This window comes from Carettochelys insculpta, chromosome 24 (genome assembly GCF_033958435.1).
Source record: "Carettochelys insculpta isolate YL-2023 chromosome 24, ASM3395843v1, whole genome shotgun sequence".
NCBI classification, from domain to species: Eukaryota; Metazoa; Chordata; order Testudines; family Carettochelyidae; genus Carettochelys; species Carettochelys insculpta.
The window spans coordinates 9,003,743-9,022,940 of record NC_134160.1 but is presented as its reverse complement, the minus strand read 5'-3'; the positions used below and the strand labels follow the sequence as shown (position 1 = coordinate 9,022,940).

Sequence of the window (19,198 nt, the reverse complement as noted above, 5' to 3'; positions counted from 1 at the left end):
CCAAGAAAAACTTCATGCTTATTTTATTTCAAATTTTTGTGTATTTTAAATTGCAGATGATTTTTTTTTTTGTTAAGAGGGGGGTTCGATGATGGTAAAGAAGAGGTGGGGAGGGGTGTGAGGCTCTCTCAAAAATCAAAAGGGGGTGTGATGCTGAAAAGTTTGGGAGCCACTGCTCTACAGACTTATTTTCTTATGCGCGCGGCAAGGGGTTTTTTTTCATATGAACATAACTGAAATTTAGCAGCAGAAATGTAGCATTTTAAAGACTAACAAAGTGATGTATTCAGTGATGAGCTTTTGTTAGTCTGTACCCCAAAAAAACAAAGCAGCAGAAATGTAGCACTTTAAAGACTAACACAGCCACCTCTTTGTTATGTATCTGAAATTTGTCAGGTTGGCTTAATTGCAGGGATGACAAGTGGGACCTGAAGTTTGCTCACTCCGGCTGCAGACTAACAAAGGAAATTCAGAAACTGACAGGGGTAGGACACATGCCTGTGAAATGGCTTCATTACCCCTGAATGGCTCTTTCACAGGCTCTTCTGCTAATAGCTAGGGCTTTTCCCCCATTAACTAGATCCTCTCTGGAAGAAGCAGAGCCACATAACAGAGATAGGAAAAAAGCGAGGGGGTGGACACTAAAACCCAGCAATGCCCCCAAATCTGCACCTGCCCTGCACAGCTGCAAATTCTGCCCATGAGTAAGACAGCTCTGCATCTGGGCAGGGACTGTAAAAATATTACGGTTCAAGCAGACAGGGCGGGGGAAGGAGAAGAGGCGCAGACAATTTAAGTTGAGTTCCACGGGTCACACAGCAGGCTCTGCCTGGTGGGGGAAAGAGCGCCGCTCCAGCTTTGCATGCTGACGTTCCCCGCCCCTGAAGCCATGGGTGTTGCTGCTGGCCCTGAATCACGGCCAATGGGAGCAGCGTGGGGGGCGGTGTCTGCAAACACAGGGCCGCGCAGAGCCATCTCTGCCCCCTTCCCGACAAATGGAAGCTGTGTCAGACAAACCCCTCAACCCCCTGCCACCCTACCCCACCCCCAGACACTTCCTGCACCCTACCTCCCCCCGAGCCCCAACCCACACCCTGCACCTTACTTCTCCCCAGGCCCCACGCCTCCCCAGATCCATCTTACACCCTGCCTTCTGCGCCCACGCCGCTGCTGCATGCTCCCTCCTGCCAGACCTCATGTCCCCACCCCGCTCCCCAGTACCTCTCCCTCACACTGAACCCCTCGTTTTTGGGCCCCACCTCAGAATCACAGAACAATAGAGCTGGAAGAGACCTAAAAAAGCCAGAGTCCAGCCCCCTGCTCTAAGCAGGACCAAACCCATCAGATCAGCCCCGCCAGGGCTTTGTCGAGGCGAGACTTAAACACCTCCAGGGATGGAGGCTCCACTACTTCCCTGGGTAGACCATTCCAATGTTTCACCACCCTCCTAGTGAAAAAAGTTTTTCCTAACGTTCAGCCTGGACCTTTCCAACCGCAACTTCAGACCATTGTTCCGTGTTCTGCCATCCATGACCACTGCGAACAGCCTCTCTCCAGCCTCTTTGCAGCCTCCCTTCAGTAAGTTGAAGGCTGTTATCAAGTCCCCCCTCAGTCTTCTCTTCTGCAGACTAAACAGTCCCAATTCCCTCAACCTTTCCTCATAAGTCATATGCTCCAGCCCCCTAATTATTTTGGTCGCCTTCTGCTGGACCCGCTCCAGTGTATCCACATCCTTCCTATAGTTGGGGGCCCAGAACTGGACACAGTACTCCAGATGCGGCCTCACCAAAGCCGAATAAAGAAGAATAAATCACTTCTCTGGATCTACTGGCAATGCTCCTCTTGATGCAACCTAATATGCCATTAGCCTTCTTGGCTACAACGGCACACTGTTGACTCATGTCCAGCTTCTCGTCCACTACAACTCCCAGGTCCTTTTCTCAGAACTACTACTGAGCCAGTTGGACCCCAGCCTGTAACAATGCTTGGGATTCTTCCGGCCCCAGTGCAGTACTCTGCACTTGTCCTTATTGAACCTCATCAGATTTCTTCCAACCCAGTCTTCCAATTTGTCTAAGTCAGTCTGGACCCTGTCCCTACCCTCCAGCGTATCTACCTCTCCCCCTAGCTTAGTGTCATCCACAAACTTGCTGCGGGTGCAATCCAACCCCTCATCCACGTCATTGACAAATATGTTGAACAGAACAGGACCCAGAACCAAACCTTGGGGCACTCCACTAGAAAGCAACTGCCATCCTGACATCGAGCCGTTGATCACTACCCTCTGGGCCCGACCTTCTAGCCAGCTTTCTATCCATCTTACCGTCCACTTATCCAATCCACATTCCTTTAATTTGCTAACAAGAATATTGTGGGAGACTGTATCAAAAGCTTTGCTAAAGTCAAGATAAAAAAAAAAAAATCACATCCATTGATTTTCCCCTATCCACACAGCCAGTTATCTCATTGCAGAAACTAATCAGATTGGTCAGGCACGACTTGCCCTTCATGAATCCACGCTGACTATTCCTGATCACTCTCCCCTCCTCCAAGTGCCTCAAAATGACTTCCTTGAGGAGCCCCTCCATGATTTTTCCAGGGACTGATTTAAGATTGACTGGCCTATAGCTCCCTGGATCATCCTTCTTCCCTTTTTTAAAGACGGGCACTACATTTGCCTTTTTCCAATCATCCAGGATCTCTCCCAATCGCCATGACTTTTCAAAGATAACGGCCAAGGGCTTGTCAATGACATACACCAACTCCCTCAGAACCCTCGGATGAATTAGGTCCGGGCCCATTGATTTATGTACATTTAGCTTTTTTAGATAGGTCCTAACCTGTTCTTTCCCCACCAAAGGCTGTCTACCTTCATCCCACAATGCATCACTTATCACATTAGTCCGGGAGCTGTCTCTGTGCGTGAAGACAGAGGCAAAGAAAGCATTAAGTACTTCTGCTTTCCCTACATCATGTCACTGGGTTACCTCCCTCATCCAGCAGGCACCCCACACCCTCTCCGATCACCTTCTTGGTAACATGCCTGTAGAAACTTTTCTTGTTATCCTTCACATTCCTCGCGAGTTGCAATTCCAGTCGCACTTTCACCTTCCTGATAACTGCCCTATATTCTCGAGCTGTACGTTTATACCCCTTCCCAGACATCTGTCCCAGTTTCCACTTTTTGTAAGCTCCCTTTTTGTGCCTAAGTTTTCCAAGGATTTCCCCAGTAAGCCAGTCTAGTCTCCTACCATATTTACTTCCCTACTGTGCATCGGGACAGTTTCTTTCTGTGCTTTCAATAGGGCTTCCTTAAAATACTGCCAGTTTTCATGGACTCCTTTTCCCTTCATGGTAGCATCCCACGGGATTCTGCCCATCCGGTTCCTGAAGGAGTCAAAGTCTGCTTTTCTGAAGTCGAAGGTGTGTAATTTGCTGCTCTCTTTTCTTCCTTTGGTCAGGATCCTGAAGTCTACCATCTCATGATCACTGCTTCCCAGGTTGTTCCCCACCTCTACCTTCCCAGGCTAATGCAGGCCCGGTCATGGCTAAGCATTGCAATAGCAAAGCCCCACTGGAAGAACAAACAAAACAAAACAGGGCTTGTTTTTATGGCAGGACACCCTCAAGGATGTGACAGCGTCCCACAGTGGCTTTGTTTTTAGCAGTCATCTGCAAATGGGGTCACTGCATTAAATACGAAGTGGGACTAAAACAGCCTGCACTGTGTGCCCTGGGTTCTTTTGATATTAATGTTATTGAAAGCCATTCCATTCGGTTTAATGCCACACAGTGTTATTCAAAGGTATGTTTCTATTACAGGACTACTGGGGAAAACTTTGGTAGCCAGGCAAGGGGTAAGTGGGTGGGTGTTTGCTTCCCCAGCACCCCTCCCACCACTTCCTAAACTGCCACACCTGCAGAATGTTTGCAGCTAAGGTTAGGTCAGGTGACTAGCTGGCAGTGCCATGTACTTAACACCTCATTGAAACTTTTCTTTGCAACAAAGCCCGCTCACAGCTTTGTCCACGTATCTATTCTGGAGATAACCTGGTTAGGTCCAGTGATGGTCTCTCCAGAATAGATATGTGGACAAAGCTGGCAGCAGGCTTTGTTGCAAGGAAAAGTTCCAGGACTGATGTTCCTGCAGTATAAACTGTGGCTGTGAGTGAGAATCCTCATAAGGTTGGGAGGTTGTCTGTAGGAGAGAACAGGCCTGTCACCTAGAGCCTTCTGGAGTGCGGCATCCTGATTAAGAATAGGTTGTAGGTCTTTAATAATGCATTGCAGTGGTTTACCTTCATTTTTTTTGTCTGATTTGTCAACCTTGATTACTATTTTTGGTTCTCTGTGCCTTAAATATTGAGTGTGTTCTGGTCTGGATATGGTCTGAAGAAGTGGGTCTGTCCCACGAAAGCTCATCACCTAATAAATTATTTTGTTATTCTTTAAAGTGTTACTGGACTGTTTTTTTTCCATTTTAACGAGAATCGATGTATCTGCAGTCAACTCAGGTCTGTCCTCACTGAAGGAGGTCAGCAGGAACATTCCCTTACGCCTCACGAGAGCAGGAGCACAGGGCGTCAACCGCAGACCCCAGAGAAAATCGTTTACACACATCTGTACCAGCCACGCAAAAATCCAACTCTGGGAGATCAGCGCTTCGACCCAGGAAGTGCAGACGTACCTAAGCAAAGGATCCGAAGCTAGCTCTCTCTCGGTCATAACTAAGCTCTGGCACATATTCACATAAAACATGTCCGATTGTGGTCTTTCCTCCAGGCCATTCTGTCATTACCTGCTTGCTGTTCCTTTGGCCGTCCACTCTCGTATCCAGTAAAATTCTGCTAGAGAGTTATTCTTACTCCATTTTTCCCCACTGATCAGCATCCCCTGCAAGTCGAGCACTTGGGTGGCCACCCGCAAGAGATTCAAATGCCACCCAGCTGATTAGCAGAGCATCCACAACCAGCAGCATGTGTTTATTGGTGGTGCACACATGCCTATGCCGGGGTGCACATAAAATTTATTCCACCCGCAGATGGGAAAAAAAGTAGAGGAAACATTTCTGTTGACCCATGCTACTGAGCCCCAAGACTTCTTGCAGCACTCCTCAACCTCCACAGAACGTGACCCCCTCCTCTCTTGTACCAGGTAACATGCACCTCTCTTTTCAGCATCTAAGCGACTTCTTAGTCTCCCTGTTCATTGTTCCTAGGTTCAGAGAAGCCAGATGTAGTTCTTGGGCTCACTTTAGCTGCACGTTCCCAGAATGCAGCAGCATTTATTTTTCACAGACCATCAGGTGAAGCAAGGGGGCGGGGGAGCTGCAGGGAGGGTGGAGAAGGAGAGAGAGAGAGAGAGCAGAATCCCCACCACTGAACTGACATGCTCCCTGAAGACAGATGCAGAGAGAGAGAGAGTCTGAGACTGGAAAAGCTGCAACGCACTGGCTGGCCACACCTGGCATGCCTCAGTCAAAAACAGATGGAAAAAACCCTTGTCACTGCACACAGATATTTAGACCCCTGAAAGCTAACAGGTGTTCTTTTGTTCATCACTTACATGCTTTAAGGCAAGCGGGATCTTCTGAATTTGAGCCAGATGCACCTTCGCCCTCTGTGACGGACTTTTCCCGCTTTTCTTTCTCTGCAACAAGACAGACCCTCTCATTGTCTGTAGGCACCAGATACTCTGATGTGCATTTCACAACCAGAGATGTGACAGTGATCATAAGAGCCGGTTGGGAGCTTTCCCCATCAGGGCCTTGTGTATTCGGCATAAGACTGGTTTTGCAAAAGCTGAAGTTTTGCTGCAGAAAGCGCTTTGCCAGGGGAAGGGGATCTAAATGAGGGCTCCGAAACTGAGTGCCTAGAAGACATGCCTGAAAGCAAAAAAGTGATACTGTCAAATGCCTTCCAGACAGGGAGGCCTGAGATTCCATTTGCGTCCTCCCAAAGCAGAGTTATTCTGGAATTTCCTGCCCCGAGTTTTGCATTTAACTTTTCCCTCACAAATTACAATTATAGAACATTAGAACTGGAAGGGGCCTCAAGAGATCATCAAGTCCAGTCCCCTGCCCTCAACAGCAGAGCTAAGCACCAGAGCATCCCAGATAGGTATCTAACCGGTTCTTAAACATCTGCAACGATGGAGACTCCACAGCCATGCTAGGCAATTTTTTCCAGTGCTTAACCACCCTGACAGCTGGGAAGTGTTTCCTAACACCCAATCTAACCCTTCCTTGCTTCAACTTAAGCCATTGCTTCTTGTGCGTTAATTAGGACAAATTTCTCTACCCCAGGCTGAGATTTCTCTTTTCAGCCAACTTTTGTCATCATCTGCATCCAGAGCTTCGTGCATTTGGGGCAAACGTTTTCCCCAACCCTCATCCTCACAAGACACTTTTGTATCTGAAGTTCTACTCGTTCTCCAGAAGAGCCAGCACTGCCCAAGACACCCGAGGCCCATTCTTCCCTCTTCCCCAGGCCCTACATGCTTCTTGGGTGGATTATATGGGCAGGATAGGAGATACGAGTGGAAGGGAGAGTACTTCCCCAGTGCAGGCGAGGCATAAGGCTAAAATCAAGCGGTCCTGAACCACCCAGGAGCAGTGTAGTGCTTAGAGCTATAAATGCGTGCGCAGCGGAGTAATTACTGTAACTTACACACCAAGGGATGTGCCATCTCCTGCAGCAGCCTAGAAACCAGGGAACACAGACCCACCATCACCCCCCAGTGCCCTTTTCCTTGGGCTGTGCTTTCTCAGCAGCACGGATCCTGTCCCCTTCTCTGGTGTGGTTTGCAGATGTGCGAGCATCACAACAAAAAGCAGTCAAGTAGCACTTTAAAGACTAGCAAAATAATTTATTAGGTAAACTACTAGGTAAATAATTTACCTAGTAAATTATTTTGCTAGTCTTTAAAGTGCTACTTGACTGCTTTTTGTTTTGGTAGCACATTGACTAGCACGGCTCCCTCTCTGTTTCAATTCAACTTTCATCACAGTGAGCGCTATGTTGCTCAGCACCTATTGGCCAGAGAAGAGAATAACAGCCTCTGCCCCTTAAATATAAGAATTCCGCCCCCAACGCCAGCGTGAGAGAAAGACAGGGACACAGGTGTTGGGCTGACTTGTTCAGAAAAATTGAGTTATTTTACAGCTTGTTAGGCCCCCTGTATTTCATGTGCCCACCTCTGGTGAAAGCAACAGGCGGAGACAAATTTACAATTGGCAGGACTCAGTAAGATGTATCAGCCCCTGATTGCAGACTCTAGACCCCACCGTCAGAGCCACAAGAAACCAGCAGTTCCGTTAGAAGCGCAGCCGGAGCGCTCCTCAACACCCCCTGCTTTCTGTGAAAGGATAATAAACCCCAATTATTTCCCGGGCTCTCTCGCAAGACATGGAGAGACACGCTCACCTTCCTTGGATGCTTGCCAGAACTCAAACGCTACTTTGAACGCTTGCGCTACAGTCAGGGTAACTGCCTGGGCCTGAAAGACACAGTTATACAGTACATTAGTTGGCAGTTTCTCATGTAGATTGAAATCGTTTGGCAGTGCTGCTCATAGAGGAGAACCTGGAGCTTACTTGCATGCTGGTGCCAGGACTCCTACATCCCTTTAAGAGAGAGAGTCATCTAATATTGACGTCAATTGGGATTTTTTGCTCTCCATAGGCAGAGCTGGCGGCAGGTGTGTTACATCTAAGAAAACAATTATTTTCAGAGAAAAGAGGAGGTGTCACACTCCCAGCTCAAGAGGCTACAGATCCCTCTTGCCTCAAATGCACACAAAGTGCCTTGCACATTGGCCCCTTCCATACGGAGGTGGAAGAAGTACCCCCAAAAGTTACTTGAGTAAAAGTCTGGCTGCTGGAGGGGGAGGTACTTAAGTACAGGCCACTGCCCCCGCCCCCCCAACTACCTGAGTACAATCAAAGTGTGGTGTTCTTTTACTCAAGTACCCAGAAGTAGGAAAGCAGTTGTATTTTTACTCAAGTAACTTTTGGAGGCTTTTCCTACATGCCTCAATCTTGCCCAGGCAGGAGGACTATTAGTACTCCCCCACAATACTTGCATTCCCTCAACGTCACTGTAGTATCAGATCATCTTTGATAGACTCATCCTTACCACACCCCTGTGAGGCACGGCAATGCTACTACCCCATTGTACAGAGAGGAGCTGGGGGGCAGGAGAGGAGAACTGGTACAGAGAGGCTAAGTGACTTGAACAAGGTTATGCAGGACGCAGAGAAATTAATTCAACTCGATTCTTTCGAGCTGTACATGAATGCCCCAAGCATGAGACACCCCTCCTCAAAGTTCAGGACCATCTGTCTGCCAAGAAAAGTGCCAGTGAGGGCAGGTGCTTTCAGCTGGACTGAGTACTAGCCAGTGAAAGTGGTCACTACAGATGCAGAGCTGAGTTTGGTAGGGCAGGTTAGAGAGATAACCCATCCCCAGCACCTTCCCCTCTTACCCACTCATTTGTTCTGAGCTAACATCTCAAGTAACAGGATGCTGTAAGAAAAGGAATTAGATAGCGGAGCTGGGCTTCCTCTAATTTTTTCTACCCGAGGGCAGAATAAATTTTGTTACATGCACCAAGTCCTGTGCAATGTGCACCACCAATAGAAACACACATTGCCTGAGGTGGGCGCTCTGCTCATCAGTGAGAAAGCCCCTGAATAGCCAACCAAGCACTCAGCTTACAAGGAACACTGTAGTGGAGGAATGAGAACTGGCACCTTCTTCACATTCACAGTTTCAGCTCTCAGTTACAAAGGACAGGTGAGGACACAGAGCACCCTGTGAAGTCAATGGGAGCCTCTCCTATCTGGAGGAGATGTGTTACACCCACTTGCACGAGCAGCAAGTTTGGCCCTCTAGCCCACGCATTTTTTACACCACTGTAACAACCCGTTGAGTAAAGGTCATTGGGTGGCTCCACTTTTACAGTGCAAGAGTCTCGGCATACCTTATTTCTCCCCAGGTTTACAGATATAAGCTACACCACTGTGGCTGCATCCATACCAGTTCAACTATACGCTTCTCAGCAAATTAAGCCAGACAAAAACCCTGCTCACAGGAGCCCTTGGAGCCAAATAGCAAGGCATACCAGCATGGCAAGGTAGACACTTGAGATCCCAGGGTCATTAAAGGAAAAGTTCAATGAAGATTCTATATATAGAAACACATCACATGCAATGTTCCTGCTCATTTTTTTCCATCCAAATGCAGAATAAATTTTACGTGCACCAAGGTATGGCCAGATGTGCACCACCACAAGACACACACTGCTGGAACTGTGGGTGCTTGGCTAATCAGCTGGGCAGCACCTGACACTCTCCTGGGTGGCTGCCAAGTGCTCAGCCTCCAGGGAACACTGGTCACAAAACTGAAGCTGGTGGTTTATAAGTAGGTTTTTACAGTTCTATGCAAAATAAAACCAAAATTTCCCCCACCCCCATCTCTGTGCTTTGGGGAAAGCAAAAGGAAGTTAAGAGGAAGTTGCGGATGACACAAAACTAGGGGGAGAGGTAGATACGTTGGAGGATAGAGAGAATCCAGAGGGACCTGGATAAATTGGAGGACTGGGCTAAAAGAAATCTGATGCAGTTCAATAAGGAGAAGTGTAGAGTCCTGCACCTGGGGCGGAAGAATCCCAAACATTGTTACAGGCTGGGGACCGACTGGCTCAGCAGCAGTATGATGGAAAGGGACCTAGGGGTTATGGTGGATGAAAGGCTGGATGTGAGTAAACAGTGTGCCCTTGTAGCCAAGAAGGCTAACGGTATACTAGGGTGCATTAGGAGGAGCATTTCGAGCAGATCTAGAGAAGAAGTTATTCCTCTTTATTTGGCACTGGTGAGGCCACATCTGGAATAGTGTGTCCAGTTTTGGCCCCCCCAGTATAAAAAGGATGTGGATTTGCTGGAGCATGTTCAGTGAAGGGCAACAACAATGATTAAGGGTCTGGAGCACAAGACCTATAAGGAGAGGCTGAGGGATTTGGGCTCATTTAGTTTACAGAAGAGAAGACTTAGAGGTGATTTAATAGCAGCCTTCAACTTCCTGAAGGGGAGCTCTAAAGAGGAGGGTGAAAAACTGTTCTCAGTGGTGACAGATGGCAGAACAAGGAGTAATCCTCAGAAGTTGAAGAGGGAGAGGTGTAGGTTAGATATTAGGAAAAACTACTTCACCAGGAGGGTGGTGAAGCACTAGAATGTGTTGCCTAGAGAGGTGGTGGATTCTCCATCCCTTGAGGTTTTTAAGTCCTGGCTGGGATGACTTAGTAGGGGTTGATCCTGCCTGAAGCAGGGGGCTGGGCTAGATGACCTCCTGAGGTCCCTTCCAGCCCTATGATTCTGTGGAGGAAAAAAAAAAAAAGTTTAATTGACAAATAAGTTCCAAGAGTCATGGGCTTTTTTAAAAGGGAAAAAAGGCACACAAAACCCATCTCTGCCAATTAAACCTCACAAAGCAGAAGATCTCATTTGAATGTCTGAGCTATTTACATCTTTGATGGAAGTGTGAATACTTTATGGCAAAAAAAACCCCTTAAATATGGTAATTAAGTATGAAACTCCCCACAGCTGTTTACAATTTAAGCTGTCACATCTGAATCAAGTTTAATAGAGCCAGCTACCGTCGAGAATTGCCCATGAACTAAAAATATGGACTAATTATATGCCAGAGACTGGTAGCTATACATACATTCAGAGACCGAGTCCTGCTTTGGAGTCTTAAATGCCATGCTCTGGTAGGACAGTATCCATGTACTTATCAGCATGGCGTTCTCACATTTTGCATGCGGACTAAGATCTACTTTCTACAACAAAAGGCCTTGGAGAACTTATTTGGCGGAAGACGCACGGAGCTGATGTATCAAAGCAATAGCTCTTTGAGCACGAGAGAGATTTAAATTTTAATTTGTGGCAGGAGTCTTATCTCGGCAGTGCAAAGATGGGGCCAGGCTTTGCAGCCAGGAGCGAACAAGTGGCTTTCATTATTCTCCGGGTTCTCCCGGCGAAGTGGGGGGGAAGGGATGGAATATTAACATTGCTGTTCATGCCCAGGGCAGCAGGGGGGTGTTGGGATCTGCAGTTTGGGCCATGCATTGCTGGCAGCAAAGCTTGTCTTTTTCTCTCCCCCAGCCTGACCAAAAAGGGCTTGATAAAGGGGGCAGAGGTGGGATGGAGCAATCTATTTTCCGCTCCCTGTGAGGTGACAACAGCTGTGGCAGCTGCCTCAGTTTCTCCTCCCGCTGTTCCCAATGGGGGTTGCAGAAATTAGGATGTGAGACAGGCAAGTGTGTTGTTTCAATCCACAGCTCCTTGCAGAGATCAGATTCAGGGCCAGAGGAATTAGGGGGTGGGGTGTCTCCTCCAGGAAGCTGAGCTCCAGGCACTGTGTAAGAGCATCCCAGCTCTATAAGTGTCCAGACCCTGCACGGCACCATTGCCCGGGTTCCTCCACAGAAAGCTCCCCCAGCTGTGTGTCTATAGGAGGGCATGCAGAGCTCTGGCCCTGCCATCCTACCCGAGCAGGCAGCTGCCGTATCCCTCTACCCCACAGCAACTTTTAAAGTGCAGCCCCCTCTTGACTCATCCAGCTCTCCACAGCAGGGTGTCTCTGGCACATGAGCCTCTGCGCCTGCCCATTTTGAGAGCGAAGGAGATCTAATCACTCTACACCCACGCACAGCTTGTGCCCAGTGACCCACTTCTCTCCCTCACCAACTCGGAAGTGCTGGGCTTTTGCCCATGCCGGACGAGCTCAGCAGAGAGTTCTCCCCTTACACGGTGCACCGATTCACACAATCCCACCCTGGCTCAAACAAAGAAAGCGGGGGGAGGGGGGGGCCTATTTCCCAGCCCCGGTGAGTCTCTTTAGGAGGTGTGACGGCCTCGTGTTTCACGCTGCGCATCAGTGTGAAATCTGCCGTCAAGCGTATTGTTAAGAAACGCGTCATGAGTGTGGGGTGTGAGAGAGCTTGTAAAAGTGAGCCACAATGCAGAGGAAGGATTGAGGTGGAACACGAGCAGGGACTGTCCCTATCCCCGCTCCCGCCCGCCCCCCACGCCAGCCTCACCCCCTATTGTGCCGCCTGGTCCCTCTCCTTTTTAAAATTCTGTCCCACTCCTGGAAGAAGCCGGCACTCGGGCTGCAACAGCACCAACACCGAACACGTCCACTCCAGCCTTATGGCAGCCGTGGGGAGAGAGTGAGGATGCTGAAGCCACGCAGTCGGGCATTTCAGGAAGCGAGGGAGCGTCTGCAGGATTCTGGCAGGCAGGCAGGGACTAGAGACAGTTTAGCGAATGCTTAAGATAAATGCCCCCTCTTCCCACCCAGGCTGAATGGGGTCGGGGTTGGAAAGGGCTGAAGGTTTGAAGAGGTTTTCTTTGTATGCCGACTTGGTTAACCAGCTCTCAGCACCCCCACTACAGAACCATTCCAGCCCATTAGAGGCTTCAGCTTGGCTCCTCTTTCAGCACAGTGACCAAGTCCCAGGGACTTCTGGCAGGCTGAAGGCGTGCCCTGCTCTAAGCGCACACAGAAGCATTTACAGAATAAAGGGTCTCAAGAAAGGTTCCAGGCCTAACTGCACACTGCCTCTTTAAAAGATATGACTCTCCCTTCTGAAAGCAGGTCGTCGTCACCTCTTTGGGGCACGCGGCCTAGTGGTTAGATGAGTGAAGACCCTGACACACCTGTAAGAAACAGGGAACATTGTGGGTTCTCGCCCTCTTGAAGTCAAATCCAGCCATGATCAGGCAGTGGGGGGTGCTGCCATTACAGCCAGGGCGGTGGCTTCTTCCACAATGGAGAAAAACATATTAAGGTGGACAACAGCCAGGCAGCACAAGGCATTTTTAAGGCCCAGCTTAACAAAGCCCTGGCTGGGATGACTGATGTGGGTTTGGTCCTGCTTCGAGCAGGGGGTTGACTCAGTGACCTCCTGAGCAAACCTATCCTGAGGGAGATGTGGGGCCCAGAGTAACATCCCCACTGCCGGCCCTGCCCATCCCCTTGCTGGGCCCCCTCATCCCTCCCCCAAGCAATGCAGCCTGGAGGATTCTGGGGGCCTGGTACGGTGACAGCAGGTTCACCCTCTCCCCCAACCACATGAGCAGCGGAAGCTGGCACGGCCTACCAGCCTGCTCCACCCCAGCCCACTGCACCTCGCTTCTCCGCGGCAGCAGGAAGCAGAGTGCAGCAAGGCCAGAGCTCACGACCTCCTGCTATGATTGAGAAGCCGCCCCCAGTGGAACAGGAGGGTGGCATGGAACAGGCTGCTGGGCCACTCTGGCTCCCACTGCCCCCATGGTGAGGATGTGGGCAGGCAAACCCTGCTGCCACTGTGGGCCAGGCCCCATAATCCAGGACGGTTGGGGCAGCCACGGTGGACAGAATGGCTCGGCTCACAAGGTCTCTTCCAACCAAGCCTCTAACAGGCGCAAGCTGTATCGTGCACTTATGGATGCAGTGCTACGAACGGCCCCAGGCAGCGTTCCCTGCAAGCTGAGTGCTCGGCCAATCCTCAAACCACTGCCTTATCCCTCCACAGACAGGGAAATACCAATACCCACAGGCAGGGGAGTTTGCTGGCTCAGACCCGTGGATCAGTAAGCAAAGTTGGGGAGCTCATGAGGCACAGAACCCTGATCCCCATTCCACAAACAGGAACAATACCCTGTTTTCTACTGACCATTTTCCGTTTGGGACAAAGGAAGGCATGGCACTCCAGGTTCTCGTTGTGCTGGCTCTGAGCAATGTAGGCAAACACTTTATCGTGGATCTTGTCCGCGGTGCAGTAAGATATCCTGAAAGTCAGAGTGAGGGAGAGAGTTAGGCACCTGGGTTATAGCAGGGTGGGGAGGAAAACGGCTCACGTGCCCCAAACTAGCATATGGATGTCAGATTCAGCAAGGGAGACACAGAAGGAACACGACCACCACCAAGGCTTGGGTAAGTCAGGCAGCTAAATCAACTGCAGAGACACAATTCTAGCTAAGGAAATTGTGTAGCTAGAATCGACTTACCTGGCCATCCTCACCGAGGGAGATCAACAGGTGAGTTTACCCCTTCGACCACCTCCCTTACCCCTCCTGAAATCGAACTCTGGAAGATCGACCTTGAACAAGTCCATCTCCTGGCAAGTCTACACAAGCCCCAAGTTCAAGATTCTGGGCTCAAATAAAGGCCTTGTTTTAGGTGTCAGAACCACTAACTGTGAAGGCAACAGAGTCACACACTGAATGATGCATTTCAGGAGCCTTTCCCTTTGCCAGAGGGAAGAGAGCTCTTTGCCTGGGTTTTGTGTCTCACTAGTTGTTGAGCTGGATAAGAGACACTTGGCTGTCGGGAGAATCTGATGGAGATTCTCTTCCAGCAACGAGACAGCCCAAGTTGTTTCAGCATCACAAATTACTCTGGATGCTCTGCTGTGTGCACTTCGGTCAGAGAGAGGCTGATGTAGGAAGACCAGGGAAGTCTGTCTGAAAGGATGAGCCTCAAACGCCAGGCAATCAACTCCAGCCATCCTTGAACTCAGCAGGAGATGCACGCAGCCGGAGGTTTGAGACACATCCAGGCTGATGGGCTGCTCTCCCTGGAGGCAGGAAGGCAGTGGTTTGGCATATTTCAAGCAGCCAGAAGGGTGCCTTATGAACAGGCATTGGCCAGGTGAGCAAGCTATAAATGCACCTTTGTGGGCAGAATTCTGAGCATTTCCTTGCTACCCCCACACTGCCTACCCCTTGCCCCCTGCTCTAAAATTCACACAGGGGTCAGCTACTCCCATCTTATGCCAGTGGTCCCGGCTAGACGTGGAAGAGGAGTCAACTGCAATGCACACACAACCGGCAGCAACTAAACTAGCAAGCTATTGGGGAGGTGACCTCCCTACAAGATAGGTTCTAAGGAAAGAGCATTGGAAGTTGGGGGAAATACAGCAGGGTTAGAATCTTCACACACCAGATTCTGCATTCATCTTTGCTTCCATGACCATCCGCTAGAACGAGACAAGGGCATCCCATGTCCCAGACAGACTTAAAAAGCCACACTTGAGGTTTACTTATACGGGTTGAACCTCTCTAACCCGGCACCCTCGGGACCTAAGCGGTGCCAGACTAGAGAATTTGCCAGACCATGGGAGGCCAATATCATCTAGCAGAATTACAAAGATTTCCATTTCTTACTGGTCTCTTACAAGACACCTACGGGTACATCACAGCTAAACAACAGAAGAGAACACTGGGTGGCTGTAAAAGTTTATGGGACTGCGGGAAACTTGGCCACATCCATGATAAGTGGTCATCTGGAAAACTAAAATCCTGCTGGATTACAGATGTTGCAGAATGAGAGAATTCTGGATTAGAGAGGTTCAACCTGTACTATTTCAATCTGTGTTATATCACTTCTTTTTGTGGGTCAGGTTTCTTTTGCTCCTTCAAAGCAACATGTGCCTTACCAAGCAGCATCATGCTTTGGAGGAGACACTTCAATTTTCTTTTCCTCCAACATTTGCTGCCCAAGTACCGAGGTTCCTCCTCCAAAATACTGGAAGGAGGGAAGCTTGTGGGTGTGTGCGCATCATCCCCCGCTTAACAGCAACCTCCACTGCTCACCTCCACGTACAATCATCAGTTTTCACAGGCTGGGCTGGCCACACCAACCTCTGAAGTTAATTGGGTTTGTAACTGGCAGGCAACTCGCTGCATGCAAAGGGGTGAGTCTGAAAACCACTTGGGGCCGAGTTATAAGCTGCAGCGAGGCAACTGACTCCTGCAGAGATTACAGTTTCTGCCAGTGAATTTGAGCTTGCCTAAATAAGAAAAGTTACAGGTTTGAGAAGGGGTGTGCTGGAGATCTTAAGTCTGTAGGTTTAGGCATGACCCAGTACATGGCGGGAGAAGTTACTTTGGGCAATAAAAGAAAGCTTGCAAGAGAACAGCATGTTTACTTGCCCAAAATCCCCCACGGCCTTTAGGAAAAAAGGAAATTACTCTGTCATCCAAAGTGTCATTGTATTACAGACCTTCCTTTAGCCCAAATGCTGTCAGCCTACTTAAGACACACAGACTTCCCTGAGTCAACTCAGAGCATACCTTTGTATGAACATGGATTGGAAGGGACAGCTTCACCGGCCAAGCTGAATTTAAAGCTACCGCTAACTATTCAGACCTCAGATCTTCACTCGCTCATATCCCTGCCCTTTGCCTCTCCCTGCAGCATAGCTGTAATGATTTCCATAGACCAGAATAAATCAGGAATGATTAACAAAGAAGAACTGGGTGCATGGTCTGCAGCTGTTAGCTTCTTTGGGCGGGGGGGGGGGGGGGGGAGGAGAGAGGAGAGAAAAGGAAAGGAGATTACAGAAGGAACTCCACTCATGATTCACAAAGCCCAAGCACAGTCAATGGTTTTGTCCAGATCCTCAGTGATCCAAAGTCCTCCTAAGAACCACTAGACAATGCAAAATGCCACTAACCCTGGCTTTCAGTACGGGGGCAGAAAAGTCCAACAACACTCCGTGGGCACGTCCACACTACAGTTAGTCTGGAATAGCTTATTCCAGAGTTATGCCTAAATAAACTATTCCAGAATAATGCGTTCACACTACAGAGAAACCCTGGAATAAGCAACACTTATTCCGAAGTAGTGTGTCCACACACAATAGAGCCTAGCTTGGATTAGAGCCTCTGGAAGCAAGGCTACGCCTACACAGTAACTTTATTTTGAAATAAGCTATTCCGGAATAGCCTCTATTCACTGTCTACACAGCCCCTATTCTGAAAAGGCGCAATTCCTTGTAGAATGAGGTTTACAGACATCAAAGTAAGCCGTTCGCTATTTAGAAATTATTTCAAAATAGCGGTTTTTGCTGTGTAGATGCTTGCAGAGTTATTTTGGAATAATGGCCACTATTCTGCACACACACACACACACACACACACACACACCCCTGCCACCCCCTCGCCACCCCCGAGAGGCAACGATGGAAGAAGGCATGAAACAGTTGTCGCCACACTGAGCCACACCTAACATCCAGTATTCTAGTATCCAGTCTGACAGCGGCCACCAGCAGCTGTTCAGAGGAAGGTGTAGGAACCCCAGAGTAGGCAGTTATGGATAATCTGCCAACCCTCCCCCTTATATTAGATTGTGATCTAGTCCGATCCCTGGCATAACAGGCTGTATGACATCCCTGACTTAATGCCTCCTCCTGGCCTACAGCATGACAGATTGGTTCATGCCCTGAATCTAACCCATGGTAGGAGAGGGAAAGGAGAAAGTGAGTTGGCCCCCCCCGAAGTAGGAAGAGTCAACTGGCAACGCGCACCAGCCTCCCAAGATGGGACTTTAAAAGGTTTAAATTTAATCTTGCAACCGGATTAATGCCTAGGAAACATCCTGACATATCAGCAGTACCTGCACGTACCCTATGCCGTAGCTGAACCTAACTTCAGAACCACTTTAGATACCCGAAGTCAGCAGTCCGAGGTCTGTTAAGCTCTGTACGTTGAGTCAGCCTTTTGCCTGCTATAAAGCGAGTTAGGGCTCCTAGGAGGAGCAGAGCCGATACAGAAAGATGCTAAGATCTCTAGACATCCCACAGCAGCCTGCTCACCCCAATGCGTTTCAGCCCTTGCTAGCATCTCTAGGGTAAAGAGGAGCTTGCAGCCTCCAGGCTCCATTCAGTGGCTGGCCCGTTTGGAAGGCTGAAAGCCCACCAGGGCAGGGGAATGCATGTGCTTTCTGTGCCTATCACAATAAGGCTCCAATCCCGACTGGAATCTTCCGCAGCATGTGTTACTTGCACCTAGGCATATGCGGATGTGTCTCACCACAGAAACATGTGGGTGTCCTGGTAATCATGTGGGTGGCACATGAATCTCTTCTGGATGGCTGCCCAAGTGTTCAGTTTACAGGGAACAGTGATCTCTGGGCGCTACACAGTCAATACCATGAGGGGGCAAAGACTTTTTCCTGGGACTAGGTCTCAAACTGCATGAGAAAGACTCTGTTTGACCCTGCAAAGCTTTAGTGAGTCTGGAGAAGAAACCGAGATGGGGTCAAGAAGGTCAACAACCCCATCCCCTTATCTAAATGGCAGCTCCCCTTTTCTGCACAGGCCACTGAGCCGAAGTCGCATGCTAACTGCATTTGGCCACTGCTGTTTGTCAGAGCTCCTTAAGCACCGCGCAGCCTCTCAGCAGGACACAGAAGCCACCACCGAGTACAGGACAGAACAAGAGGACATCTTAAATGTCCAGTCTCCCTCTCCAGCCTCTTAACCCTCTCCGATTCACTTGGTCCCCTGCTAAGGGGTTATACCTGATTCCACAACACTAGCTTAGAGCTGGGATCATCAACCTGCACGAACTGTATGCTTTGGACTTTGCAGAGTCTTGATACACCTTGCCCCTTTCTTACCTATGTTAATTACACAGATCTTTCCGCCTCTGGATTTTCCTGGTAGCGTTCCCTCATTCTCCTCTTCCCGCACAGCTGCCTCTTTCAACCTGGGCTTTCAGATTCATAAAGACATTGCCGGCCTCCAGCAGAGGTAAGGACGGGAGCCAGATACTCACGCTCCCTACCCTCCCACCGAACCCTGCGCTGTGAAGCCAGGGCTAATATTCCATCGGTTTGGACAGGAACAGTCTCCATAGTTTTACAAGCTGAACCATGTCCACCAACTTACCTGTATATTGAAACGTTTTCTATCAACTCATTCGTTCCGCTGTCATTTAGGATGATCCCTCTGGGAGATACCATCAGTGTAACTTTCTGCAATTTCTTTCCACGTGCTTTAGCCTTTGGGAAGGAAAAGGAAATAGATTTATGGGCCTTTAGCATCCAAAGCTCTATCATGGAGGCAGATTACTCTAGACGTGTGCTGTTTAATAGACCAAATTAATGGCACTTGTTCCTATCAGATTGAATTTAGTACTAAGTACAATAAGGCCCTTATTAAAATTGTACCTTACACTTTAATACCGTGTCTACACCTGCTGTAGGCCACGGGGCTTTGCTGTGCTGATTACAGCGTCTGAGGGCTACAAGGCCAGCAGACAGGTACACTTGGCAACGAGCAACTGGGCTCCTGCAGAGTCTGACAAGTTCTGCAGTGGTTTGGTTTTCAGTCTGATATCCCAGGAAATACTACAGCTCTCAGACTAC

The 19,198-nt window shown here is 49.1% G+C and overlaps 1 protein-coding gene across 3 annotated transcripts in view; it reads right to left on the bottom strand.

Annotated features, from left to right (window-relative positions):
- The window catches only part of LDLRAP1 (low density lipoprotein receptor adaptor protein 1), a 50,865-nt gene that overhangs the window by 9,387 nt on the left and 22,280 nt on the right, over window positions 1-19,198 (bottom strand). For all 3 annotated transcript variants that reach the window (XM_074976488.1, XM_074976489.1, XM_074976490.1), the window contains exons 3-6: window positions 18,720-18,832; window positions 13,719-13,833; window positions 7,425-7,497; window positions 5,566-5,649 (exon numbers count right to left, since the gene is read on the bottom strand). In XM_074976488.1, coding sequence (XP_074832589.1) covers window positions 5,566-5,649; window positions 7,425-7,497; window positions 13,719-13,833; window positions 18,720-18,832 — 385 coding nt within the window. The remainder of the gene's footprint in view (window positions 1-5,565; window positions 5,650-7,424; window positions 7,498-13,718; window positions 13,834-18,719; window positions 18,833-19,198) is intronic.